The 10,611-nt window shown below is 34.1% G+C and overlaps 1 protein-coding gene across 3 annotated transcripts in view; it reads left to right on the top strand.

Annotated features, from left to right (window-relative positions):
- The window catches only part of LOC108744466 (senecionine N-oxygenase-like), a 20,002-nt gene extending 11,796 nt beyond the window's left edge, over positions 1–8,206 (top strand). For 2 of the 3 annotated variants that reach the window (XM_018480250.2, XM_018480251.2), the window contains exons 2-7: positions 2,891–3,082; positions 5,430–5,571; positions 5,868–6,167; positions 6,764–6,911; positions 7,000–7,166; positions 7,307–8,206. In XM_018480250.2, coding sequence (XP_018335752.1) covers positions 2,891–3,082; positions 5,430–5,571; positions 5,868–6,167; positions 6,764–6,911; positions 7,000–7,166; positions 7,307–7,696 — 1,339 coding nt within the window. In that variant the 3' untranslated portion in view covers positions 7,697–8,206. Of the gene's footprint in view, positions 1–2,040; positions 2,269–2,890; positions 3,083–5,429; positions 5,572–5,867; positions 6,168–6,763; positions 6,912–6,999; positions 7,167–7,306 lie in introns of those variants that run through there. The other variant, XM_025980820.1, reaches the window with a different exon arrangement.
- Positions 8,207–10,611: the final 2,405 nt, after the last annotated feature.

Below are 10,611 nucleotides of genomic sequence, written 5' to 3'. Positions count from 1 at the left end.
TGGCGGTAAGAGATTTGCGGACAATGAAGAAGTAATCGAAGCTGTAAATGGTTATTTTGAGGAGCTTGACGAATCAGTCTATAGAGATGGCATTAATAGACTGGAACACCGCTATGAGAAATGTATCAGCCTTGGAGGAGATTATGTTGAGAAATAAAAAAAAAAAATTTTTAAAAACCTTGTTTTTCTTGGTCAGGCCGGAAACTTATCAATCCACCCTCGTATACGAAGCAATCTGTCAAGTACTAATCGAAGTTAGCAGAAGTAGATATCGAACCCCTATTTAAAATCGAGATCTTTATCTGTTGGCTCGATTGTCATCGAGCTTCAGAAAATAGGAATCATGCAGAAAGTTTCATTTAGGGAAGGGTAGGTAGCGCTAGGCTTGTCAATTTTCCGCTGACGTCACTTAGAGCCATTCGTGCTCGAAGGGTGCGCCTGCTATGTCCGTATCTTAAGGCCATTAAAGAACTACTAAAAACAATAAAAATTGCTCTGTGCAGTACTTTAATCTTATATAACTTTTTACAGGAAAGTTCTTCATTTATATATATATATATGTATAGTATCCAGAAAATATGTGAAGACGGGCTTCACCTACTTCACCTGAAAATCCGCCACTGTTTTTTCCGTGATGTAATACAGTGCCATGCGTGATTTTTTCAACCATGTGTCCGTCTGGACTTGTTTGTTTGTATGACCAATCTGGCGATATGAACACTTCCAAAATACGAGGGTGGATTGATAAGTTTCCGGCCTGACCAAGAAAAACAAGGTTTTTAAAAATTTTTTTTTTTTATTTCTCAACATAATCTCCTCCAAGGCTGATACATTTCTCATAGCGGTGTTCCAGTCTATTAATGCCATCTCTATAGACTGATTCGTCAAGCTCCTCAAAATAACCATTTACAGCTTCGATTACTTCTTCATTGTCCGCAAATCTCTTACCGCCAAGCCATTTTTTGAGATTAGGGAACAGAAAATAGTCACTCGGGGCTAGGTCTGGAGAGTAAGGAGGGTGCGGCATCAATTCAAACTTTAGATCGTTGATTTTAGCCGTCGCAACGATTGACGTGTGCGCTGGTGCGTTATCGTGATGAAACAAGATTTTTTTCTTCGCCAGATGAGGTCGTTTAATTTTCACCTCGTGGCTCAAACGTTGCAATAAGTCTGCGTAGTATTGACCAGTGATAGTATTACCCTTTGCAAGGTAATCAATGTATATAATACCTCTTGCATCCCAAAAAACAGTAGCCATAACCTTGTTCGCCGAAAAAATTGTTTTTGCCTTCTTTGGAGTTGGTTCCCCTGGTCCAATCCACTGTTTAGACTGTTCTTTGGTTTCAGGAGTGTAGTGGTGGACCCACGTTTCGTCAACGGTTACGAATCGACGCAAAAATTCGCTTGGATTACGCTTATACAATGACAAATTTGCGGTAGAAATGTTTTTTCGAATCAATTTTTGGTCGACTGTTAGCAAACGCGGCACCCATCTTGCACAGAGCTTTTCCATATGCAAATGTTGGTGCAAAATATGTTGCACACGTTCATATGACATCTTACAGGTCTCAGCTATCTCACGCACTTTCAATCTGCGGTCTCCCAGCACTATTTGATGAATTTTTTCGATCATATCTGGAGTTGTGACCTCAACGGGGCGTCCTGAGCGAGGCCCATCAGAGGTGCTCACACGACCCTTTTTAAACTCGGAAACCCACTGCTTAACGGTTGAATATGACGGGGAGGATGTCCCCAGTGTTGAGTCCATCTCTTTTTTAATTTCCTTCGGCGTTAACCCCTTCAAATAAAAGTATTTGATGACAGCACGATTTTCCTGCTTTTCCATTTTTACGAAAACCACAGAGGCGTCTTGTTCAGCGTGCTGTCAAACCTACACTAGCAAGGAGATCGGGCTGAAACTATAGCTACAAGCTATCCAAGGATGGTACTATAGAATGTCACCTCAAGGTAGGCCTAGTGGCGTCATCTCTTGGTTAGGCCGGAAACTTATCAATCCACCCTCGTATGATAACTTCTTTATCAATGTCAATTTTTGAATGAGATTAGGACCACCAGCTGCAATTTTAAACGGGTTCCCAGCTAATATATATTACTTTGACTGCCGAATGAGCAATCAGTAAAGTTTCTTCCTGAAGACACTAAAGTCACCGGTAAACAAATTGTTGCTCGCATACTTTGAGACGACTATTTTCTGAAACGGTTTCATTAAGTTCTCGAAGTTTTTCTTTTTTAATAATTATTTCTCAAGTAAGTAAATAATTTTTAAGGGATTTTATTTTTTACCATTTAATTTAATTTTTAATAATTAATTAAATTTCTTTCTCAATTAAGTAAATTTTGAATGTTTCCACTACTATTTTAGTAAATATGTGTTAATTTACCCTGGATGAAAAATTTTAATAATATTTTCATTTTAATTGCAAAATGAAAAGTACTGTATAAGCCTGTATATACTAAGTGGTTGTTGCAGAGTCCCAATTATTGTTTCAAAAAGTTCGTGAATATCAACTAACTCACCATTTTTAAAGCCGTTCGAAAGACCTTTCAAAAATATTTTCCACACATTTACATAATTAAATAGCAAATAGTTTACGTTAACCCTTAGAGGTAAAGGTTTATTTCAAAATAACTTCAATATCTAATACTACGAAATATTATCCTTAAAATTCATTTCTGAATAATGAGCAACAGCAACAATTTTTCCCTCATTAATTTGAGGTTGTTTGTAGTGGGTGAAAATTCAGAAATGAAGTCACTTCTAAATGTCTAAATGTATGTTTCATATTCAGAGTATATTCTAATACTACTTAATAGCTAACCTTCTAAAAAAAAGAATTGCTGATAGAAAAAAAATCTCCATTTGTTGCAGGACAATGAAGGTCGCAATTATAGGAGCAGGACCGGGAGGTTTAGTATCTGCGAAATACTGTGTTGCAGAGGGGTATTCAGTGGACATTTTTGAACAAAACGGTAGTATAGGAGGTGTCTGGGTTTACAGCGATTATGTGGATTTTGATGAAGATGGATTCCCACTACAAGCAGCGATGTACAAAGGACTTAGGTATGTTGAATAACGTTAGTTGGAATCATTTAAAGAAAATCCCTTAGTTTTTTTCAATCAAAATTTAATTTCGAAGAAGTAGATACATTTACGATATAAAAAGATTGGATTTAGGGGTTGATTTTCTATAATGTGTCTACGTAGTTATAGTATTGCTATTTTGTGATATCAGCTATCAAATGATGTATATGTATTTTATATGTTAGACAATGTTGTAGATCATATACGTGGTAGATGTGTAAACTAGATTAATAAGGACAGCTGTAAGTTTTTGGAGTACTAATGAGACCTAATAAAATTGGAACCGCGATCCGTGCTCGGTAATATTGATTTACTATCCAAGAACTTATACTGTTGTTATTCATTTGGTTTACGGACCCATCACGTTAATAAAAAGCTTTGTCTAATATGAAATACTTCTGTTAGCATCAGGTAGTCATAAGTAGATTAAAATAATTCGAAGTGGTTTGTATTCTGTCGAAACTGCCAGACGCGGATCGCGATGTAGATCTTTTTGGACCTCATCAGCGCGTCGCAGACAACTCCGACAGAACACAGACCAACCTTTACCTGCTGTCTTAACAGCGCGTTTTAGAAAATATCACAAATGGCGCAGTAAACTCCATCTGTAGTACGATGCTACATTTTAGGATTACGTATGCTTCAACAAGGTCCATTTAAATATATGGATATCTACTTGCTGAAACGAATCCCGTGCAAGGCACGTTACCATAATCGAATAAAATAATTTGAAGTGGTCTGTATTCTGCCAGACGCCGATCGCGATTTCGATCTTTTTGGATCTCATCAGCGCGTCGCAGGCAGCTCCGACAGTCATACAGACTACTTCGAATTATTTTATTCGATTATGGTAACCTGCCTACCACATTGAGGTTAGCTACGCCGGGATTCGTTTCAGCAATTAGATATCCATATATTTAAATGGACCTTGTTGGAGCATACGTAATCCTAAAATGTAGCATCGTACTACAGATGGCGTTTACCGCGCCATTTGTAGTATTTTCTCATAAGTAGATATTTTATCAAATTCTTTCGATTCATTGGTGATTTATTAAGACTGTCTATGCCGATGAGAGATTTTTTTAGAATAAGATCGAAATCGCGATGCAAGTTTGGTAGTTGCAAATAGTAATATTAAACCTATTAACGGGATACGTAGATATAGATATTAAAAATAAAATTCTAGTGCCAATGCAATTTTCTTCTCGACAGTATTGTCAATACATGACTTGAAACTGTTACCGTTTAATTTTAATAAGAGTGCACTACAATATTGTTCTCATAACTCATATCTCTACACGTGTATACATATAAGAGGTATCAGACATAAATATGATCTTGTATCTATAGCAATTGTTGTTAATTAAAAGAATAAAATTTATCTAAAATAAAATACAAACTCAATAGAGCTTTAAATCGTTTGTTTAAAAAATTCTTACAGGCGCTTTAAGTGGCAGATTTTTATTTATAACTTTTATTGTGTATTACGTGTTTGATGAAATTTTATTGTAAATAAACGTACGTGCACGGAAAAATTAGGTAACTAAGTCGAAGGATAAAAAATCCTAAATAGGACATTAGTTTATCTATGTGAATGATGCTGTTTACATTAATTTTTTTTATATTTACATGAGTTGATTAGGTATTAATAACGTTTAATATGTGATAAGTTATTGACATAAGATAAAGATAAAGGAAAAAGATTTTTAATTTGTATTTTTTCGTAATTCTTTAATCAAATTCATCAGGAAAATTGGAATCATAGCATGACAAGTTTTCAGGTCGTATAAAAGCATAAAATTTGTATTAAGGCTTACTAAAGTCTTCAAATATTGATAAGGCTTGTTATGGAGTAGTAAAACTTTGGAAAATATTTTATTATAAAATTTGATCAATTNTTCATTATTATTTTGTTCAGTAACTTATGCAGAAATCCATCATCTGCAGCAATTGTTTGTTAATAAGCCCCGAGGGCCAAGACCGAGCCAGCTCATCGTACCAACATGAATATGTACTCGTTTTAAATTACTCGAAAAATTGCATATTGGTGTTAGTAGCCCATTGAGATTTTAATGGCGCTAAGTCTTTTCGGTAAAAAATAATTTTGTTTAAACTCCAACTGAACTAAAAATGTTTCTAAAAAGATTCAGTCAGCAAATTGAGACCCCATTTTTGATAATTTTCGCAGTGGAAGCTTCTGGTACTATAAACATTAATTCAGAGTCTTGTTTTCTAAAATTCTGTTTGAAATCGTTCGTTGATGGTGATTACGGGCCGGTTTTGGTCTACACCACAAATTTAATAACAATAAAAATTATTTTTTAAGGACCAACGTGCCAAAAGAACTTATGGAATACTCAGATTTTCCATACCCTAAAGAAATCCAGGCATCTTATTTACCCGCAGAAGAAGTGCTACGTTACTTTAACAATTATGCAGACAAACATAAACTTCGTTCACTTGTAAAAGTAAGTAATTCGAATAAATGAAATATTTCAAAAGTATGCCCCATCAGCACGCTATGTATAAGCAGCATCGATAGCACACAGACCCATTTTATCTGCTGCCATTGAACTGTGTTCAGAGAATAAGTACAGACAGGGTGGTGAACGCCATCTACAGTATTTATACGTAGGCTGGTTGTTGCTCAAAGCTGTCTATAGTGTGCTGATGGGATCAAAAGTTTACTAATTAATAAAGTACACTTTATGTTTATTGTTCTTTAATAAGCTCAGAGGTAATACGTTTTCTATCCTCTTTTTAGTTGCGTACAAGGGTTACAGAGGTTTCACCCTTGGAAGGAGAAAGATGGTTTGTGAAAGCGTTGAATTTAGAAGATAACTCAGTATTATGCGGGACATACGATGCCATAATAATTGCCAACGGGCATCATGCTGAAAAAATAATTCCAAATATTCCTGGAAAGGAAACGTTTACGGGAACGCAGTTGCATAGCAAGGACTTCAGAAAGGCGAAAATATTCCAGGATAAAAAATGTTTGGTTGTTGGAATGGGTCTTTCTGGGCAAGACGTTAGCAAACTGCTTTTAGCCGTCACAGATAAGGTTGGTAAATAATAATTTGATGATGATGTTTAGTGTTTATGGAATATATATAGAAAAAATAGCAGTTCGGAAGTAGGGTTTGAGTAGGTCGTAGGTACATGTATATATTATACAAGCTTTTGGCCGCGGCTTTGTTCGCGTGGATGTCCTAAACACATGTCGAACTTTTTATGTTAAACATAATTTCTCTATCCTTCGGGAACAGAATGTTTTTTCTGGATAAAAGGTACCCTATGTTCTTTTATGTATTCCTGACGATATTTGTACAAAATTTCATAATGATCGATTGAATAGTTAAGACGTGAAATTGTAATAAACACACAAAAAGCTCTCATTCGTATTTATAATATTAGTCATATCGCGAGTATCATGTATACACTAGTGGCGACTTGACAACCAAGCTAATATCAAAGTGACATCATCTTTTATAAAATTCTAGTTGGTATAGGTAAATTCGGTTCGGTTACTTTAGGACAGTTTTTAAAGAAGCAGGTGATACTTTCAGTTCACAAAATAAAATATTTTCAATTGAAACTATTTCTTCAAGATACTATTACAAAACGGAGAACTATCTTAATAGAAAATATTTATTTCAGGTTTTTGCGAGTTACAAAATGGACAATAAGATTGCTAATTTGCCGCAAAATCTCATTGAAAAGCCATGCGTTTCTAGGATAGAAGGAAGTCAGGTTTTCTTTGAAGATGGTACTGCCGAAGAGATGGACGTTATCATTTATTGCACAGGTGGGTGAAAATTAACAAACACTCATCAATCCAAGACAAGAATTAAGAAATGTTTATCCGAAGCTAAATCTTCATATTTTTGTTTCAGGCTACAAGTATTGTTTTCCGTTTTTGACGAACGACTGTGGAATTGTTGTGGACAGCAGCAAATGGGTTCGACCATTGTATAAAGAAATTGTCAATATAGAACATCCCACAATGTGCTTCATTGGACTCCAGTTTAATCTTCCAGTAATTGCGATGTTCGACTTGCAGGTATGAAAATTTCTTTTATAAGTACACTCCTTCTTAGTCAAAGTAAGAAAGAGGAGACTGTGATAAATATTAATTAAAAATTAAAAGGAAGACTCAATAGATTTACCAAAATTAATTTTACATTGTAATCTTTGTTTTAGGCTCGCTTCTTCGTTTCCACGTTGAACGGTCATTTTCCTCTTCCGTCGAAGTCGGCGATGTACGAAGATTACGAAAAACAAATAGCAAACAAACGAAAACTTGGTATTCCGTTGAAACACACGCATGGGATGATGCTTAAAGAATTACGGAAAGGATACTACGAAGATGTTGCTACAACTGCTAATATAGCCAGAATACCGCCGGTTATTATAAACATGTTCGAAAAAATCCTCGAAGATAGAAATAAAGGCGAATATAGGCACATTGTCTACAAAATAGTCAGTGACAGCAAATTTAGAATGGTCCTGAACGGAGAGAAAGATTTCAAACCGATTGTCAACGACAATAAATTGAGCAATTCGAATATCATCAATGGACGTCATCTATAAAGGTTTAAGGTTCTGTTATTGTTTTATTTCATTATTATTTTGTTCAGTAACTTATGCAGAAATCCATCATCTGCAGCAATTGTTTGTTAATAAGCCCCGAGGGCCAAGACCGAGCCAGCTCATCGTACCAACATGAATATGTACTCGTTTTAAATTACTCGAAAAATTGCATATTGGTGTTAGTAGCCCATTGAGATTTTAATGGCGCTAAGTCTTTTCGGTAAAAAATAATTTTGTTTAAACTCCAACTGAACTAAAAATGTTTCTAAAAAGATTCAGTCAGCAAATTGAGACCCCATTTTTGATAATTTTCGCAGTGGAAGCTTCTGGTACTATAAACATTAATTCAGAGTCTTGTTTTCTAAAATTCTGTTTGAAATCGTTCGTTGATGGTGATTACGGGCCGGTTTTGACCTAGGACTGCAGTGTAAAAGAGTCTATTTACTAAAAAAATTGTTATTTTTTAAATTATTTAAATACCTAAACTTTATTATTATTTATTTAGAAAGAAGCAGGGTTTTTTTGGAATTTGTTATTACATATGTTAATATAAAATTTTCATTTTGTTAAATTTGTAGTATAATTTGAAACAAAAGATAAAAAGTGATATGTTGAGTTGTCCGTTGGAGATACGTACTTATACAGATTTGTTGTACTTGTTGATTTGTTTTTAGTGACTTATAGTGTTTAAGCTAGAATTATTTTTGTAAAATATTGTATGTGCATTTTATACGTGGAGAAAACCGGTTTAGTTTAGCGAGGTAAAGAATGTATGTATGAGTTACATTTGAATTATTATTGTATATACAAATATCTATTAACAAATAAATTATATAAAAAAAACTGAGAAGCGTTTGATATATGTTGTTAACAGACACTGATAAAGATATTATGGATTAAAGAGAATAGAAATGTGAAGATAATGCAGTAGATAAAGTTGAAGTCAATAAGAAAAAGGAGATATAGAAGAGAAGAATAGTTAAACATATTAGAATCAGAAACAGGAGTAATGAGAGGCAGAGGGAGGCCTAAATTAGGCTACTATTGGCAGTTAGAGGTGTGAGAAGTTCTAGATATTAAAGGATATGCGTGATCCGATTCTGTAGCAATGCTATTTCCGCTTTCAATACTGAAATATGTTGAAAACTATAATTTTTATGATTAGACTTATTACAATGACTTCTGTACAGTCTGGAAAGTTAAAAATATAATCATTTAGTAATTTTTATGCATTAGCTGTAGACACATTTTATCTGTCTTTTTTTTATTTTTTAGTGATGATTTAAAAGCGTGTGTTAGTTCTGCATGGACAAATTCTGTCATATGTCTCGTCACGCATTCAACAAGAACAGCGACTTATTCTCTTCGACCAATCTGATTCCATCGTCAAAATTACATCCTATGCCTTTTTTAATCCCCGCCTTGTTCAAATTTAATAATAAATTTTCAAAATTACAGTTAATTTGGTCAACTTTAAATAAGATATTCAGACAGTACAGGTTTCCATTGTCTAAATTGGTTTTTGATTCTACCAGACGTTTTATTGCTGTGGATGACATCTTCAGTGGCCTGTTGTTGAATGCGGGGTCGAAGTATTAGTGATGATAAACTACTGTACGTCGAAAACTAACCATCAATCAAAATTTTCAACGTTCTTGACCACATAACTAGCAATAAACAAAACATAGATACGCTTTATATGTGTGTAAAAAAGTTGAGACAAAAAAAAAATAAGTTTGAGTATTCTATTAGCAGTTCAATTAAGAAGTAGAAGCAATAATTATGATGCACGGATTGAAAACATTAATTAAATATAAGTTTGAGAGAAGCGAGCTTAAGGAACAAGTTGGTAACTACAACTAATTTATTGGCAAACTCAGAAGCTTGCAGCTCGAGTCTGACTGGAACAACTTATCAACCTGTCATAAACAATTATTACCATTCTAAACGAATTCTTTATTAAACGGCGAACTTGAAGTGTTACCTGACTGCAACTGCCACATAAGCTTCGTCTACCAAATTTAACGCAAAACAAGTCTGTAATTTATTTTGATGTGAAGAGAAGGATAAGGATACCTACCAAGGAACTAATTACTTCAAGGAACTAATCGGTACACATGTATTTTAATAATTCGTGAAAGAAAAGTAAATTAAGGTCCAAAAATACAAGACTTTTACACAAATAGAAATAAAAAAAAAATATGACGATCTTTTACGACCACTAAGGAAGCAGAAATTTATCCTAATTATATAAATGTGAATATGAGTTTGTATGTTTGTTTACTTAATTGCTATGCTTTTCCGCCTTAACCACTCAATCGATTATTATTGCCAAGATATAGAAAAGGACACAGTGTACCATATACCAGAAAAAAACAGAGATGTAACTTATCTAAGGTATAAGAATTCGAAATACAGATACAAGATATAAAATACGTATTTTCATCTTGTAACTATAAAACTTTTTTAAAATTCATTTTGTATCTTGTATTTAAATGCCTTTTGTTTGGTATCTTAGTATTTTGTAGATACTATGGTTGCTAAAATACTTCTAGTAATAGATAACTGATTCTATGGTGACAGACATCTTAGGTGACATTAATTTTAAATGTCAATATCGTCGTAGATAAAACTGAACGTAGTTGCCATTGAATCTTTAGTCTGGGGTCAAATTGATAGAAAACTGTTAGCACCGCTGACTTAGAAACTTTGCAATACTTAATAAAGATAGCAACCTAAAGATTATCCTCATCTTCACCATAAGGTCGTCAGTCCTAAGACTGGTTGGACACGAACCTCCATTCTTTCCTATCCTGGGCTAAATTTCGCATTTCCCTAAAACTAGAACAACCCACATCCTTAACTATTTGTGAACAGTAATCTAACCTAGGTCTACCTATACCCCTCATAACTCC

The sequence above is a fragment of the Agrilus planipennis genome, unplaced genomic scaffold, assembly GCF_000699045.2.
Source record: "Agrilus planipennis isolate EAB-ADULT unplaced genomic scaffold, Apla_2.0 scaffold29, whole genome shotgun sequence".
Taxonomy (NCBI): domain Eukaryota; kingdom Metazoa; phylum Arthropoda; class Insecta; order Coleoptera; family Buprestidae; genus Agrilus; species Agrilus planipennis.
This window is presented reverse-complemented; position numbering and strand designations above follow the sequence as displayed.